The sequence below is a fragment of the Sphaeramia orbicularis genome, chromosome 1 (genome assembly GCF_902148855.1).
Source record: "Sphaeramia orbicularis chromosome 1, fSphaOr1.1, whole genome shotgun sequence".
In the NCBI taxonomy this organism is placed as follows: domain Eukaryota; kingdom Metazoa; phylum Chordata; class Actinopteri; order Kurtiformes; family Apogonidae; genus Sphaeramia; species Sphaeramia orbicularis.
Genome location: NC_043957.1, coordinates 45,710,180 through 45,729,510, shown reverse-complemented (window position 1 = coordinate 45,729,510; position 19,331 = coordinate 45,710,180). Strand labels below are relative to the sequence as shown.

The 19,331-nt window shown below is 38.1% G+C and overlaps 1 protein-coding gene across 1 annotated transcript in view; it reads left to right on the top strand.

Moving 5' to 3' along the window:
- The window catches only part of fbxo41 (F-box protein 41), a 104,720-nt gene extending 86,230 nt beyond the window's left edge, over nt 1–18,490 (top strand). Inside the window, exons 7-14 of the mRNA XM_030145186.1 lie at nt 6,167–6,402; nt 6,510–6,625; nt 8,192–8,344; nt 9,330–9,425; nt 9,591–9,709; nt 10,783–10,941; nt 11,223–11,338; nt 14,065–18,490. Of these exons, the coding sequence (XP_030001046.1) occupies nt 6,167–6,402; nt 6,510–6,625; nt 8,192–8,344; nt 9,330–9,425; nt 9,591–9,709; nt 10,783–10,941; nt 11,223–11,338; nt 14,065–14,127 (1,058 nt within the window). The 3' untranslated portion in view covers nt 14,128–18,490. The remainder of the gene's footprint in view (nt 1–6,166; nt 6,403–6,509; nt 6,626–8,191; nt 8,345–9,329; nt 9,426–9,590; nt 9,710–10,782; nt 10,942–11,222; nt 11,339–14,064) is intronic.
- Nucleotides 18,491–19,331: the final 841 nt, after the last annotated feature.

Sequence of the window (19,331 nt, the reverse complement as noted above, 5' to 3'; positions counted from 1 at the left end):
GCCGCCGCTTCCAGGAGAGATGGGAATTACAAATTTTTTTCACTGAAAATCGAGGTGATTGTGTTTGCCTAATTTGTCAACAGACTGTTGCCTTGTTTAAGGAATTCAACGTAAAGACACACTAGCAGACAAAACATGCTAACACATACGACAAGCTAGCAGGGAGTGAGCGTTCCGAAAAAGTGAAGCAAATTCAAGCTGCTTTAAACTCACAACAGTGACTCTTCATGTGAACCTGGGAGTTCAATGAATTCACCACCAAGGCAGGCTACCAAGTTGCCAGGTTAGTTGCCTATAACTGCTGGTGTTATGTACTTGTAGATGTGACACAAAATATTACTTTCTGAATGATTTTGTGAAAGACAAGAGTAAGAGTCATATGTTTTCATCTTAAACGCTAACAGACTTTACATTACTGAGTAATATATGAGTAATGATTACTCATACAAGTCATGTTTAAAATGAATGTGGGGTTAAGATTTTTATCAACTTCTTGGACGTTTAAGATACTCCACATGGTTTGTTCTATGTTATCTGACTCCAGATGTGAAAGGAAGGCAGAAATGTTTTGGTTTTTTTTAATTTGTTCACACCTGAGTGGCTTAGATTTGGTTACATTGGCATTTAAAAAAAATGATATTTTGACAATGAAAATAAAGTTGTTTTTAAAATTATCGCTTTTATATGTAATTTTTACTGTTTAAAAAACGTCTGAAGGGACCACTGGCCCCTGGCAATCTCCACATTATCAGATCTGGCCCTCTTTAAAAAAAGTTTGGACACCCCTGACCTAGATATTTGTATTTATTCTGTTACAGAAATAGCCCATGTTTTGGTCATATTCCAATCAGATCTGTAAAAAATTCAAATTCCAGCTTGATATCATTGATACTGATTTATTGGATCAATCCACTTCTTATAATGGGAAAATTTTTCAAAGTCGCACCAAATCCAGAATCAGATCCAGATCGAAATAATTTCAATATCTTGTGCTGACATCATCATACAGAAGCTGTATACCAAGTTTGAAGTCAATCAGAACTGTAGTTTCGGAGAAGAAGATGATTGAAATTTTTTCCCCATAAAAGCCCATGTTAAATTTTCCGTAAGTTCCCGGATCCAGAAGAAGATCCTGATCAGCATGTGAACATAATGTTTTGGTCATCTCCCCATCAGGGCTGGACTGTAGAAATTTACACTGGATATCATTTATATTTACTGAGTTATTGCATCCATCCACTTCCTATCTCTTATAATGGGGAAATTATTCAAAGTTGCACCAAATCCAGAATCAGATCCGGATCCAAATAATTTCACTAACTTTTGTTGACATCATCATAAAGAAGCTGTATACCAAGTTTGAAGTCAATCAGAATTGTAGTTTCGGAGAAGAAGACGATTGAAAGTTTTGTAACAGACGACGACGACGACGACGGACACCACATGACGGCAATATCTCACAGCCTATCAGCCGGTAAGCTAATAAAAACTATGTATAGGGATGCACCGATACTGATACCAGTATCGCGTATCGGTCCGATAGTGAGCATGTGTACTCCTACTCGTACTCGTAAAAGTGCTCCGATACGATCACACCGATACCATTTTATGCCAGCGTGACGTTCACAGTAATGTCAGCAGTGTGGAAATTTTTCAAAATCAACGACGATGACAAGAGTTAGGGTGACTGCAAGTTACGGTAAAGACACAGACGGATCTTTTCAAAGAGCAACTATGTGAGTTAGTGAAAAACTACTGTTATATTTATGCCAGTTACCCTCATCAATATCAACTTCATCATCAGCATCCACTTTAGTATTACCTCCTCTTTCATCGCCATATTTGTTATTGACTGTGATTGATTGTGATTGTTATGACTTTCTTCTTCTTTTTCTCAAAAAACTTTGCTGTTCTTCGTGGCGTTCAGCAAGTATGGTTAATTAAAAGCAGCGCCCTCTGGTGGATTGATTGAGAAACGCTCATTCCAACGCATTAAATGTCAGAAGCAGCACTTTGTTACAGTCAGACTAATGACAATGACAATAAAGCACATTTTCAAAAGTAACTAAGAACTGTACTGGCATTATGAAGAACTCATATTGGTACTCGGTATTGACAAGTAATCAAATGTAAGTACTTGTACTTGTCTGGAAAAAAGTGGTATCGATGCAGCCCTAACTAAGTATTATCGTTACACAGGAAGTACTTTTTGAAAAAATGATGTCGCCATATGGGGACAATGGGTTTATTTAACCCAATAAAGTCACGACTGTTTAACAAAGTATAAAACACTTAATTTTCCTGAAAATTGCTATACAAGAATAACTGTATTTGCAACAACTGAATTGCTGATTTTTTCCTCCATACTCTTTTATCTCCATTTGTCTATTGCTGTCTGTCATGTCTATTGGCTTATATGAAATACTTTGTAACAGTTGTGGTCAGCTGGCTCACACAAGTACACATTACTTTTCAAAGATGGAAATACGTAAGATATAAAACTGGTCCTTTAAGAATAAAACTGCTTTTTCAGTGCTTAATTGTGGCTGTGCAGAAATTAAATTTGCAAACAGATTTTGCTCCATTCTCCAAACCACATTTCTCCTTTGGTCTACTAATTCAGTCTGTCACGTGTATTGGTCTGAGTGAAAGGCTGAGTAACTTTTCCATTCAGATTGTAAGTATAGGAACATCATGTAACAGGTCACACATCACACACAAGATTTCCCAGAGCAGCCTTTTACCCTGCAATGCATCAGGTTTGTCAGGCTGACCATCTCTGGAAGATGTACAACAACAGTGGTTTTGAGAACTGAGACGTGAGAAACCAGAGTGTCTTGTCTTGGTGATTGGCCTTGTTGGGAAAGGGGTGCATTCTCTCCGTGTGTGTGTTCAATGTCAGTGTCGGACCTGCTCAAGAATGCCTGAGCCACTGTCATGTGAAATGCACCATGTCTTTTCTTGGTGTACCACATCCAGTGTTGTCTTGGTGATACAATAGCCAACTGTTAGCTAAAGCCAGATCAGTGAAGTGCATCAGTATCCTAATTGTCCTGATTGAACTTTTTGGTTTGGACACTCATTCTGTAGTAACTCTTCCTGACTACCAAGTTAACCCTAACCATGTTGGAGTTGGATCATGTGACAGTCACATATCATTTGTCTTAGACCATTACGGGCAGGTGTCTTCTGGATGTTCAGCACAAATAGTGAACAGCATCAACACTGGTTTGTTGTCATGCCATTTCACCACACAAACCTTTCCGTCTCCCTTGGTAACTGATGCTGAGGCTCCTCTTCCTTTCCGTCTCATGGTTTGGTTGCTTTGTAGCTTCTGCAGTGCTTTAGTGAGTTGAATCTTCATGACTGTACCATTCAGTTTTGCTTCTCCAGCATTTGATCCACACCTTTCACACTTAAGAAGAACTGATCCCAGTTTACTTTCATACCAGGAGACAAGGTTCTAGCTCAGTGCTTTTCAAGCTTGGGGTCAGGACCCCACGTGGGGTCACCTGGAATTCAAATGGGGTCGCCTGAAATTTCTAGTAATTGATAAAAAAAAAAAAAAAAAAATGCTACTAAAAATACATGGTGAGTTGAGAGAGACAATCACAATACACAAAAGACATGACAAACTCTGAAGCTGAAACTGAAGCACTGTGGTACTGTTTTCTCTTTATCTTTCAAATGTTCATTGTGGTCGGTTTCAGATGCTGCAGCTCTTTCATAATTCATAGTTTGAGTTCTTGTTTGTTCAGTATTAATTGTCAGCCTTGTAAATCCAAGCTGGACTGACTGTACATATCCTGACCAAGGAAAATCAAATTTTCACTTTGTGCAGTAATCTACACCTGGCTTTTCTGCCTCTGTCCATAATAATATACATTATATAGACTAAATGTTGTCTAAAATGAATATTTATTTGCAATATAGTATAGCAAACTATTGCATGATCAAATCAAATGAATTTTAGAAAAAAAAAAAGTCTCAATTTTGAGTGGATGGGGTCGCCAGAAATTTGTGATGTTAAAATGGGGTCACGAGCCAAAAAAAGTTGGGAACCACTGTTCTAGCCAGAAGCTCAATGATCAAGGCTGCCAAACCCAATGTCTCTGCTGCCTGAGCTTGTGAAGTCAGTGAATCTACTCCTTGATACACTTCCTATAATTGCATTCAGCAAACCTTCTGCTCCTGATAGAGAAATATGCCCTGTAATGTTTCACAAAACATTTTTAAAAATAAAAATTAATGTAGACCAATTAGTATCACGTTGGAAAAACTGTTTGAATACGCTTATAAACTGTTCATTTACTCCCAAAACATCACCGACCTACCTCATCTGACTTTTGCACTTTTAACATTTATTTATGGTAACAAAACCCCAAGGTCCTCAAATGAGTGCTTCATCTTTAGCAGCATCGTGGCTTATTACTATTGGTATTTCTAATCAACTTTTAATGCCATATCAAACTACAAATGTTATAAAGTGAACATCAGCATGAAAAAGTAAATTTGCACACAAATCAAGTGGGCTCATTTTTTAGCTAAAGATCTATATTTTATGGAACTATTTTCCTTTTTAAAATACCACTTACACAGTACAGGAGAAGTTCCGAACCTTCTGCTAGGCTGCATTAAATTAACAAAAAGACACGCAAAAGTCTGTCTATTACTTTGACAAATTTAAATTCTGAATAATGAAGTTTATGAATTCATACACTGGTCACATTTAAAAAGACTATCTGTGAACTGCTATTGAGAAATGACTCTTTATTTGTAATTTACCTATATCAGTATGGACCACCACATGTTGTAAATAACACTTTGTTAGTATTAAATACATTCAATAAAGCATTGTGATTATATCTGGCTTGTTGTTTTAAAAAATAAATCAACATTTTGGGTGATGCATACAATGGTAAAGAGTCGTCCACGTGTTACTAAGGCAGCCTGTCCACCTGTTACCACATTCTCATGCCTTTTCAGTATTTTACTCCAAAATTTATTTTCAGTATAGTTGAACATCATATCTAAAAGGTTTTGTCCTACTTGATATCAATTTGTGTCGAGAACTGCATGTTTTGAATGTTTGCGTTAAGCTTAAAAAATTGATGTCCGTTTCAAGTCCACGTGTTACCGAGCAGTAATTTGACATTTTTCACCTAAAACTTTTGTCTCCCTAAATTTTGTTATACATAACATTAAAGTGCTTATAAATACCTACTCAAATATGTACAGGGTGGGGAAGCAAAATTTACAATGAACATTTAGTTGTTTTTTCTCAGCAGGCACTACGTCAATTGTTTTGAAACCAAACATATATTGATGTCATAATCATACCTAACACTATTATCCTTACCTTTTCAGAAACTTTTGCCCATATGAGTAATCAGGAAAGCAAACGTCAAGAGTGTGTGATTTGCTGAATGCACTCGTCACACCAAAGGAGATTTCAAAATAGTTGGAGTGTCCATAAAGACTGTTTATAATGTAAAGAAGAGAATGACTATGAGCAAAACTATTACGAGAAAGTCTGGAAGATACTATTAAAGAAGAATGGGAGAAGTTGTCACCCGAATATTTGAGGAACACTTGCGCAAGTTTCAGGAAGCGTGTGAAGGCAGTTATTGAGAAAGAAGGAGGACACATTGAATAAAAACATTTTCTATTATGTAAATTTTCTTGTGGCAAATAAATTCTCATGACTTTCAATAAACTAATTGGTCATACACTGTCTTTCAATCCCTGTCTCAAAATATTGTAAATTTTGCTTTCCCACCCTGTATAATACATGCATATAAGTTACTCTGCTTACATGACAGAGATGGTTGAGCACGAAATGTGTCCACGTGCTATCACTTGATTGGACTCATAAATACAATTCAACAAAAAAAAATAAATTGAGAGGTTATGTACCCTGTCCGCTCCCCTCTAATGATTATAGAACGTCTTGACTGAGATAGCAGCCATCTTGTTTTTCGCTAATTCATCTGGTTTGCTTTTGTTACCACTAAGGGCAGGAAAAATTATCCACAAAAGAGGACAACAGCATTCCAACATAACATCAGTGTTGTTTTTTTTTTTTTTTTTTTTTTTGGCCAGGCTGTGTATCATCTTCCTAGGTTCTTCATCGACAGTTACAGTCTCTGACGTTTTCTCTTCACAGGTCGGTCTGAAGGTGTCTACAAGCCGTGTCGCCATGAGAAGAGCCCATCCAAGTCCAACGAGGTGATCAGTCCGGAGATCCTGAAGATGCGAGCAGCCCTGTTCTGTATCTTCACCTACCTGGACACTAAAACCTTGCTGAGAGCCGCGGAGGTCTGCCGCGACTGGAAGTTTGTAGCTCGTCACCCAGCGGTGTGGACGCGAGTGCTGCTGGAAAACGCACGCATTTCTTCCAAGGTGTATATTACAGCCTAGTAGCGCTTCAGTGGCTGCAGGATGTTGTGTGCTTATATCTGTTTGCTTTGTGGTTAACATGAAGATTTGTACCTATGTTTACCTCTTAGTTTTTGAGCACATTGTCTCAGTGGTGCACTCAAACGCACTCCCTCATCCTGCAAAACCTCAAACCGAGACAGAGGGGAAAAAAGGAAACGAAGGAGGACTACCTTAAAAGCACACGGTGAGAATTAAACATAGTACACACTTGCGCACAGATGTATTTATAACCTCAAAGAGTGACTTGTACGCCCCAAAAATAAAGACATACCAATAAAATACAGATCATTCAGTTTGCTCTCACTATAACACCTTTTCTTTCTGGTGCTTGTGAACGCATACTCTCATCAACTGTATAACGTTTATGTAATCTTAATTCAATCAGGCAGTCTCACTGAGATTAAAACCTCTTTTAGACCATAAAGGTGCCCTGCCACACATATTTCATTACTTTTGTGGTAATGTCTGAAGTTCTACCATGGACTCTGACATTTTTTGTGGAAAAAAATGCCTTGTTTAGGAGGTTTGAAGCCATTCTAACGTGGTATAGAAAGCCTGCGGGAAGACTCTAGTTCTCATGAATATCCAACATGCTAATCTGCTTGACTGTGATTGGCTAACAGCTAGCCAATGACAGCCTGGCTTTTCAGCATCCTTTTACCTGCGCAACAAGTAGAGGAACTGACGGAAACAAAAGTGAAACTTAACATGCTTTGAACGTCTGACTCCTGGCTTCTGTGCCTCTCTTGTACGATGGATCTTACACGGAATTTTCACAACTTCTAACCTGTATCCACTAGGCCCCCTGCACTGCTCTATGGGCCCCCCAGGAATGCTGGGCCCCATGAATTTGTCATGTTAACCCCCCCCTTTATGACACCCCAACTTGCTGTATATAAAAACTGTCACTGAGTTAGACAAATTCTGTGGGCGTGGTCTCATGAATAGTAATGAGCTCATGTGTTAACACGTCACACTGACTAGCTTTAATAATTGACCTGATTTTTCCACTTATTTCTTTTCAGTGGCAATAGCAGACAGAGGTTCATTTTCAAATTCACTACATAACACAAACACCTATGGACCTAGCATATTTCAAAAAATACAAGTAAAAACAGTTTTGCACAGCAGGGCTCCTATAAAACAAGAAACATGCAAAAAGCTTCAGTCAGCTGATAGAAACAACACAGCTATGCAATGGATTTAATGGAAACACACACAAGAATCATTAAAAATATCTAATAATAAAGTTTTAAAATATTCAAGGTAAATGGAAGATTCAAGTCAGCTCAGTTCAATACAGATACAGATGCACTTTATTAATCCAGGACATTCACTTTCTTAATCAGAACAAAAAATACAAAGAAAGAAATAATGAATCATTAGATTTAGGGGTTAAAATTAAATAGTGTTACAACAGATCTGGCAACATATGTGTGTTTATGAAGGATATTTAAGGTAGTTTGGAAGGAGGAGCTTTATAGGAATAACATGAGATGGATGCTCCTGCTTGACTATTTGTTATTATTACCGTAATGCACCATAACTGCAGATGTTAGAGTTACACCAGTGCATTGGGCTACTTTTCCCATAGAATAATCAAAATCAGCTATTGACTCTTGTGTTGCACTGCCTTTCACAGCCTGCACAAAGGATATTGCAAGTCGTGTGTGCAGTTACTGACACACTTTGGCTTGTGCTATAAAAGGTCTGTCCTTTTCATTCACCTTCTCTTACATCTCTGTCTTAGTGGCTGTCTAGAGGAGGGTCTGGAGGCATTGTTAAAGGCCACAGGAAGTAACCTGCTGATACTGAAGATTTCACACTGCCCCAACCTGCTGACTGATCGCTCCCTCTGGCTGGCCAGCTGCTACTGCCGAGCGCTGCAGGCTGTAACCTACAGGTAGGCCACAGCTCAACCATCGAACAGCACCGACCCAGAGCACCAGTGTCCCTTAGAAATACAGTTAACCCTTAGGGGTCTGAACCTATTATGGCGGTTTTTGAGTACTTTGGTTTTGCCTTTATATACTATATAAAGAAGTGTTTACTATATCCATGTTTGGTATCTTTTTTTTTTTTTCAGCACAACTTCATATATCTCATCTGCCTATTAGTTTTTCACTTTAATCTACTATATCAACACAAAAGGCCTAAAAACACACAAAAAATATAAAATCCCATTTGAAAAATGTATATAATTTATTGCATAAATAACACAAAGATGCTTAACGAACCTTTTCAGAGACTTTAAAAGTGATTATTGGTTCCAAATACTATGTATATAAAATCAAAATTGTAATAAATTAAAACTATACTCAAATATTTGGCATAAAAGCGTATCTTTACATAGGTGTTTTCTCCAGTTTTCTCAAATCTCCCCCCACCACTCCATCCCTGGTCCTCCCGGGATCCGCATCTGGTTCAGGTGGGGGTCATCCTCACCCTTACCTTTAATGCTAATGCAGTCTATGGATTAGAAGCCGCAGATTTCACCAGTTTTTTCCGTTTTGAAAAAGGATAAAAAAATGACGAAGATATGGTCAGAAATATAAGCCCCCACCACCACCACCACCACCTCATTTTCATAGTTTTACTCACATTTGTTGGCTCCGGGTTCAAAATGGCATATCTCCGGTTGTATTTACTCTATCAACATCAAATTAAAAAGTGGGAGAGTTCAAATGCAATTATCCCCAGTGGTCTACGTGACCGACTTCCGTTGCTACGACATGTTGAAAATGTCATGTGATTCAGTCATGGGGCCATGACTGTGGACCCCTAAGGGTTAATGAGCAAAACACTCACATTTTCATAGTGCACTTTTGCAGCCGTACAGATGGTGTGAATATACAATCGACATAAGCTGTGTGTTTGTTGTGTTACAGAAGCGCCACAGACCCAGTTGGCCAGGAGGTGATCTGGGCTCTTGGAGCAGGTTGTAGAGACATTATCTCCCTCCAGGTGGCACCACTACATCCATGGTAATATACAGAAACATACTCATCTCTGCTCTCTATCTCTTCTATAACTCAAATTATGTAACTCAATATGTAACTTAATATCTGTCCTCTATTCATCATCCTGTCATGTCCTTTTCTTTTTTGGGTTTAGATAAGTTGATATGAACTAAGTTTCCTCTCTTTCAGCCAACAACCTGCTCGCTTCAGTAACCGATGCCTTCAGACCATCGGGCGATGTTGGCCACACCTTCGGGCTCTGGGAGTGGGCGGGGCTGGATGTGGTATTCAGGGACTCGCCTCACTGGGTAATGTTGTAAAAGAAGTTGTAATTCAGGTTGTAGTTACATGTTGAGATTTCAGACATTTCAGACGCGTGAATTAGTGGATCTTAATCCTTCCAATTTTATCTGTTGTACATTCAGAAGCACAAGAACCTTTTAACTGACCTGCTCAATTCTTTGCAAATGGATGATAATATGTGTAGAATAATTATGCAAAATGGGTCTTTTGCTAGAGTATTTTTCATGCAAACCCACTATTACCATTTGCCTTCTATTTTAGCTAATTACACTGGTCTACAATTTTTTAAAATAAATAATCTGCCTCAGAGATTAAATTAGCTGAATTTTACATACTTTAATGAGATGAATTGGAAAAACAAATGCCAAGTTCATGTTTTCAATGTAAATGATGAAGTGTTACTACACATATATATTGATTCATGTACATTTATATAATAGATTTATAAATCTTCCGTTATCATCGATAGAACCTGTCCAGTGAATGTATTTTAATGTGCAGACAGTGTTTTGATGTAGCTCTGAGACAAACACTCCTTTTGAGTAAAACCCATTCTCTCATTAATTGTCAGAATCTCACATTCTGACCTAAGACTGTATCTTGGAAACTACAGCCAACCAGCATTTTTGACTTAATTGTTCTTTATTAGTGACTCAAACTTAGTAAAGTTTACTGCTTTTATTCTGTAAGTATTTTACATGTAGACCAGTGTTATTCATACATTTTGCTATTTATTTCATCATTATTGTCAGATTCTTTTTCAATAATTCATTAATTTAACTGTTTGTAGCATTTGTGCTACTTGTCTTGTTAAATGATACACTTATACATTACATTTAGATAACTACTGAAACTTTTATGCTATCTTAGAGTATGTACCGGTATCTTATGTACTCTCAATTGCAATTTGAGAGTACTATACATTTTATATGACATTAATATGTAAAGTGAAAAAATGCCAAACTTTGTGGCATGCAGCATTAAAACAAAACAAATAGCAAATTGTTTGTGTTAATAAAACACTGATGAATTATTGAATATATGAGTGTTATTGTTAATGTTTCTTATGTTTCTCCAGCGAGGAACTGCATGCGTCTGCAGGTGCTGGAGCTGGACCATGTGAGTGAAATTAACCAGGAGGTGGCAGCAGAGGTTTGCAGAGAGGGACTGAAGGGCCTGGAGATGCTGGTCCTCACATCGACACCGGTGACCCCCAAAGCCCTGCTGCACTTCAACAGTGAGTTTCAGCATTTCTAATCTTATTAGAGACGGATTACTGTGTTATGGTTCATTATAATCTGCAATATTGTTATCATATAGGTCTGATGTGTAGTGTATGAGCTGTAATCTCACACGTTCAGGCATCGTCGCAGTTTTAGTTAATCCGGTCATTTACGAGGCCACGGTAAGACATCGAAAGTCTCTTGAAATGGTCGACTACGATAGAAATTCAGACGATACTTTTCACGTCCTCAAGTATGATTTTCATATGAGGATGCTTCCTTCGTCCCCGTGTAGGCGTTTGCCGCAACCTCAAGTCCATTGTGGTTCAGATTGGTATAGAAGACTACTTTGAGGATCCCAACAGTCCTGAAGCTAGAAAACTATTCGATGAGATGGTCAACAAGCTGCAGGTAAGAACACATCTGTAGCTCAAATGTCCTCTAAGACACTGGAAAATGGCTCATGAAACACACAGTACAGTTCACAGACAAAACAAAGCAAACAAGAGAATGAGGCATGTAGTCGCATAATCTGTCTTTTTATGCAGAAATATTTTTCATCATACCCAAACATCTCATGTAACAGAGGCAGGACAGACCTCCAAAATGTACAAACTACAATTAAAACGAACAGAGCTGAGTCGGAGCTTTGAAAGTCAGATGTGGTAGATGCACTGAATAGGGTGAAAACCATAACATCAGTCAGACTTAAACTTGTTCATAAGATGTAGTTTAGCTTACATATTTCCAGATCATGACTCTGAATGTATTGTGTCTTTTGTTTTTGATGCTGTGTTTTTTTTTTGGGGGGTGTAGCGGAGCATCCCCTTTGCTGAGTGCGAACAGTGCGCACTCACACACATGCTCACACACACTACACGATGCACATGTACACGCCACACACACTACACGACACACATGTACACACACAATACATGCCACACATATACACACACAATACACGCCACACATATACACACACAATACACGCCACATAAGTACACGCCACACAATGCGTGTTGCACAGGTACACGCCACACACATGCACAACAAGTACACATTGCGCACACACACACAGTTTCCTGTAGTTCGTACGAGGGTGCACACTTGTCCGTTCTACACACCAGCATACACACACATTCAACACATTCATGCTTGGTACTCACCACACGCTCTACTTCCTGCAGACTGACCCCGAGCCAGCCAAACAGGGGCATAGCTAGCACCGCCGTCTAATAAAGGGGGTGCTGGGCAGGAAAATGGTGACCTGACTATTTAATTAGTGATTTTCACTTATTAGGGTTATTTCTCTCTGGTAGAGAGTGGTTTATGATAAATATAGAGTGGAAATGTTAAAGAGGGTATTTTTCGTTATTTCCCTTGTGTTCTGATGTGTCTTCTTCTTGTGATTTTCTGAGGAAAAATCATGTTTGTGTAATTGATTGCTGTGGGTTATGCCCAGTGGGAGGGGCTTTTCCCTATATATGTCAGCCATTTTGGCTTTGTTGAGTGAGTCTGATAGAGTTGACAGCACATTGTGGGTGTTTGTCAGGCTACAAAGAGGTTTTGACTTTTGTTTTCCTTTTTCCGTTAACTCGTGAATAGCTGTCACTGTTGGGGAGAACTGGAATAAAAAAGCCTTAAAAGGAAGACCTCCATCTTTTTTTTGTTTTTTTTCGACTAGCCTTATTATTAAGTTTACAAGGTGAGCCACGCTACAGGGGGGTTCTGTATTCTACCTACATTTCTAGAGGTCAGTGTACAACTATGCCCTCTTCTGGACTGACAACCAAACCATACATGGCACTAAAGAAACAGACATCATTAGCGTTTTAATTCTTTTTGCACTTCACAGAAGACTCCTTGCTAGGAAATCACTACCTCAGTCTGTCAAATATCTACATGCAGGAGGTAGTGATCATATTTGTCATCATTTAACAAAGAGGTGATATTTATACTTGTCTGACTGATATCACACTGTAGTTTTGTAGCAAAAGATGTCTAATACATACTTTTGTTAAATATTAAAATCAATGATACATATTTTAGAGCACTTTTCAGGTTACAGAAGATACAAATGAGTAAAAGAATAACAACATACAAATACATAGCATAAAATAACAACACTGAGGTTCATTTTTTGCTTCTATGTTATTTTTGTTTTGTTTCTTCTTTCTTTTTTCTTCTTTTTTTGTACCATCACATGAAAAGTAGAAATACTGAACCTCTCAATATTTTAAGCTATAATACATATTTCCACTAATAAAACATAACTTACGGAAACAATGTCCTCATCAGACCAAATATCAGATGAAATATTTCACGGTCTTTTGTTGGCACATGAACATGTTAATATTTATTGCGTAAATCTAGTTCATTGTTTTGTACATGCATCATCACTCTCTGGTTACTTATTTCCTACTGTATAACTGACTGTGTTTAAAGGCTAGCAAAGCGAACCAACCGAAACCCATACTTTGTTTCTATTTTTAGCTGGTATGTCCCTGGTGTTTTATATAACTACATACACACAGCTACAGTTTAACCAATAGATTTTTTAGTACAAACAGTAATATGTGTCTATTTTTATCACAACTACACACCATTTAAACTGTGAGTCAATCTGCAAAGTCTCCACATTGGTTGTTTGTAGATGTGTTGGTGCTAACTCACTCAAGCAGAGGCTTATTGTGAGAGGCCTGGGTCATTTGTAGCTGACCACACACAAACAGAGGTATAAAAAGCTGTGAAATCCCAGGTTTTATTTATGTTTTGTTTTTATGACTCAGTCTACAGTGTGTTCTTCTTTGATTTTACTCTCAGGATGGTGAGGCTGCTCACTTTGGTTAGATAACCTCTCCAAAAGCTGCAAACAGCTCTGGTTTATTTTTATCCCTTCATTTATGAGTTTGCTGTGAAAAACAGAGGCACAAGCAATTCTTTCATGTTAAATTAACACATTTTTAAAACAAGATATGTAGGGGTGAAGTTTTCTAAGCTAGACAGTCAGCTTTAACCTGCTGCTCCTCTGCTTTAGGGTTAGCAACTGCACATAACATCATATAATTCAGATATTTCATGCACAGGTTATTTTGGAAAAAGTCATTTCTGACCTCTCTTCCTCACTTTTCTTTTAGGCTCTGAAGAAGAGACCTGGCTTCTCAAAAATCCTTCATGTGAAGGCAGACAGCCTCTGCTAACGTCTTTTGTGCTGCTTGTTTCACGTCTTGGAGAGGCGCCATCTTGGCTGCCGTCACTCAAAAATGAAACGACCCAGCTGTTTTGAGCCCACTCCACAGGGGTTTAATCTGCCTTCAGCTGCAACAGAAACCACAGCAGATTGCAATGACGAACAAGGACCAAGGCTCAATGTGCATAATCAACAACAAGTCATTTACTGTTCCAGTAGGAGAATCAATATCCTCTTAATGTCGGAAAGACATGAAAATCTTTCAAAGGCTCATTTTGCCTGTGAGGATTTTGACAGTGGCACTATATATCAGACAAAGGGCCCGTTTCACACTTCACAAACTTTACAAACTACCCAAACCTATCATATTCCTCTTTCTCAGCTGTCTTTTTGCTTTCACCATAAGATTGGATCCTGCACTGAGCCAGACCTCTTTGTCGAAACACCTGGAGCCAGGTGACAGCGCTGTATTTACCCGTCTGCATCTTACATACATATGCTTGACGTTACCTGGAACCTACAATACCAACCGCTTATGTGCAGGAGCTCATTATACCGCATATATTTTCCACAAAGATTAACTTAAAACACTGGCAGGGCTTTGAAATTGGTGGGGAATCGAATTGTGAGTTCTCTTATCTAAGGAGACACTGTTTTTTTCTCAGAATTAGACTGAATAAGTGGTTTTCATCCAGACTTCCCTGCACTACATTGAAACTGGACAAAAGACAACTTTCAGCTCTTAGAAGACACACATACTGCTTCCACTCAGTACAAAAACATGCTGTACCAGCTCCAGACACAGTGTAGAGAGCAAAGACAGCCTCGAAGACTGACCATCTATATTGCCACTGCATGGCAGCGATGCTTCTACCATCCTCTGCTTCCAATGTGAAAAGGTTAAAACGATCATGTCAAAAATCTGGGCTTTGACTCTCCTGGTTCTTTGATTGTCGTTGTATCTCTAGCTCTGTTGTCTTTGAGAACCGGATGCAGTATTTACTCTTAAACAAAGCTGGAAAATGACCCATAATGCATTTCTGTCAATACTGGTGCCATTTGTAACAGTGTGTGTCTGCATTCCAGCGAGCGTTTTCTCCAATGTGCCATTAATGGGAGAAGAGGGACCATATGAGGTGGATTTATAGCAAATCTTACATCACATAAGGTGTCATGTTTAGTATGGAAACTAGTCTCTGGGTGTATACAAGTGTGGTGTTTATCTATCATGTGAATTTCATACTTAGTCACACTAACGGTGCCATTCAATGGGCTTGTCATGGCATCCCAGTTTTTTCATCCACCGGCTCCCTCTGTTGGTGTTTCCAGGCAACTACACAGCACGGTGTGACACGACACCCTGACTGACCGACTCCAGCATAGACCGAGCACCAATTACCGAGGGGTCAGTGTTCACTTTCACCTTTATGTTGAAAGCTTCATTCAATTTAGAATACAATGCAGGATCAGACAAAAAGTATGAGTAGCAATACTAACAGACAAAGTGGGGACATTTAGTGTACACTCCACTGTGCTGCAAATAACGTAAAGAGGAGCTCCACTGAAGTTTCACAACAAAAAACAGAGTACTATTCAGCCTGTACAACACAGCGACTCTGGAGGAGCTTCTTGACATCTAAAACAATTATAGCCTGTAACCACGGTTGTTATGGTTTTGTTTTGTTTTTTTTGTTTTTTAACTTTTCATTAGTTATTTTGTTTTGACTTTTTGCTTTCAATTGCGGTTTTTATTTGATTTTAAAGCTGGTTTTCTACTTGAGTCGATCTTAATTTTGTTTTAGTCTTTATTAGTTTTGACGTAAGTGGCAGACTTTTTGTGGTAATATGAAGAGAGTAAGTAACCCCATATGAAACTTGAGTGCTTGACTTTAATCTCCATGATGTCAGACCTGGACAGAATGGCAACACAAACACTGACATAATGCACTGTTCTGACATAAAACTGGCTAAGCTTAAGATGTTTAGAAGTAAGAAGTAAAACCCAAAGGTCTTAGCTTCTAAAATGACAAAGCCAGAAACTAGACGGTGTTTTTTCCTTTTTTTTTTTTTTTGTTGTTATTTCATTAGTTTAGCCTCGCTTTAAAGTTTACTTTTAACAGGAAATTATGCTTTAACAGTGGGTGTGGATATGTGTGTGGAACTGGGATGTTTTGAAGAATTTAGTTTCATTCCTGGAGTTTGGATCCACCCTTTTGTTATTATTATAAATCAAATTCTCACACGTTGACTAAAGTGCAATATGGAGGACCCCTTTAAACACTCTACTACTGGACCCCTGCTGTCACCTCGATGTAAACTAATACTGCAAACAGTTGGTAAACTTGTCTGGAAATTGATCCCACACAACACAACATTTTTTCACAGGTTGCTCATTTTTACCTCGGACTCCTTACTCGCCACAGGGTGACTAGCGTAGCCTCTATAACACATCTTGACATTTCATGGGCGGGGTGTGCAACAGAGCAAGGTGGCTGTTTCCAGGACATTTACAATCCACTGAGGAGGATGAGGATGAGGAGAGATTGTTCAGACTCTGCTTCATCATCCAAATGTCCCAAGGACTCGTGTAGCTGCATATTGTTATAATGACGTGTGTGTTCAACGTGAGAACAGTTGTGGCTGTCCATTTCTTCATGTTCTTCCAGTACTGCATATTATTATCTTAACAGGCACAGATTGTCCACTGAGGTTTGGAAGAGAGAGAAGGGGGGGGTGTCATGAAAAAGGTGTACAACTTTGCTGACACAATAGAGAAAACATAATGCACTTATTGATTTTGTTTTAGACAATCCTGCCTTCGCTATCAGCCCCTCTGTACATAACATTTGTAAAAAAAAATTAACAAACAAACAAAAAAAACACCAAAAAAAGAACGTTTGATGTTATATAATATTAATATTATTCTGAGTGGAACAAGTTGAAGTTTACAGGTTGTCATTCTGTAAGCATTTTCTCCAAAGTTGAATGAAAGATAAACATAGAGAATTATATTATGTATAACAGTAGTGTTGAAATTGCAGTTGTGTATTAGATACTTTATATTAAATGTGCATCAGAGTCATATAGAGATGGAAATTATTTAAGAAGAGGATAAAGATGATAATTCAGCTATTTATTTCTATAAAAAAAGAGCGATGTGTATAATGTTGGCATGTTTGTGTTCAAGCATCAATCATTAAGTTGCCTTCTTAACTGTTCTGCTACTGTGGCAAGAAAATTATTAGATGTTAAAAAGCTTTGATTGCCTGCAGGTTAATAACGTTTCTCCTTATTTGATCAAGTCTGTTGTTGCACTAGTGAGAAAAAAAAAAAAGATATTTCAGATGTTTATTATAAGAGTGTTGTTTTTAATGTTCAGCTATTTCTCAGTATTTGACAAAATATGATGCACTTTTTTCTGGAACACTTTTATCGGCCTGTCGGTCATCATTAAAAGCCCGAAACGACGCTGGGTTTCTGCCTGTGAGGCGCTTGGCGTTTTCTGCTGTAGAAAGAAAAACGGACAGAGTACTTCTGTTGGTTTAACAAATGAAGGTTGGGAAAACACGGTGGTTGCATATGAACTTCAATGAGAGAACAGAATTCCAATTAGCCTCTTTTCTCTTACACCACATCTGTCATCTGTGTCTCTTTGGTTTCGGAGGTTAAATACTGAACCTGATTCTTTTGCATTCAAGTGCTTTTTAGGTTGGTTGCCAATATGACCTTATGCTCACCTTTGTATCTGTGTTAATTTTTTTTTTTTCTTTTTAATTATTTCTAGATTATCTCCTCATACCAACAGTACATTTGCTTTATTGTGAAAATGGACCTGTTGAAGATGTTTCACAGCTCTGAAACTACAGATTAGAGGAGTCAATTACGCCAGAAACATTTTTGGCTCAACGTCTACATCTTTGTCTCTCTTAATCTTAACGCACATCTGATTTATATATCGATTATACCAATGCGGTTCATCTGTAACATGTTTGTTTGGTCTTTTAATCCACTTGCGTTCCTTCTTTGTGTGTCATATTGAAAAGCAGTGTCTGAGTGTTGATGTACCTCTCTGTACAGAGTTTATGTATGAATGATTGTACTCTGCCCATTCATCTGAATAGTATTTTACACATTACCTCAACACTTATCTGGGCAATTAAGTGTGTAGTTTGTAATTTTTTCATTCATTTTTGACATCAACAGGTATGCCAATTGAACTTCATCCATGTTGCTACTACGACAAAACAGATTTTGTTGCTGAGAAAACCTTCCCAAAAGACGATCAGCCTTCTCTGATGACTGCAATAGATGGAAATGTTTTACTACTCATTTTCACTCATTTGTTGTCATCAATAAAACTGCTTTAAATTGTATTTTCTTCTGCATTCAGCTGCTTTTTCTTTTTTTAAACACCTGTGGTAATACTCCTATCTCCTTTCACATATTGTTTCCTTCAGTGAATCCAATGACTTCAGCTTACTCTACTGCTCCTTGTTATCTGTATCTGAGTAGTTAAGTCTTCTGCCTCTGTGGCCTCACGTGTTCCTGCTGGACCGGGACTCCGGCCAAAACTTTGTCCCCATGTTTCCCTCTCTGCTTCCCAACTGTCTGAATGAGGGAGGAGGGTGAGTACACGGGGTCTGAACAGCACAGCTTTGAGCAAACACTCAACACGCAGAACAAGCTTTTTCCTCAATTAATGCAACTGAGGATTTTTTGAAGAAAAATCCACTAATCAATATTCATCTTATTTTAACCATATTCACTTATTGTTTTTAAGTTTCTACTCACACTGTTAAAACTTCTTAGTTGTTGGGCCGATTTTAGCACTTATAATCCTAATAAACAGCAGACCTTTAGAGTGAATAACAGTAGAAACCAAAACAGGGAAGAGTGAATGATGAAATCTAATAACAGGATTGAACATTTCATTGTCAGAGGTGGAAAAAGTTTTCAGATCCTTTATTAAGTGAAACTACCTTGTAAATACTCTGGTAAAAGTACATTTAAAACCTTACTAAGTCCAGTGTAGCATAAAAGGTAAAAATACTCACTGGGCTATGAAATGGTTCTATAATGATGTTTCTGGACTCATTTTACTGCAGTATATGTTTAGGGTTAAACTCATTTCAGCTGTTTTATATAATAGTAGTTTAATCCACATGTAGGAGTTTTGTTTGTTTTTTTTTTTTGTTCCAAAAAGATGACGAAGAT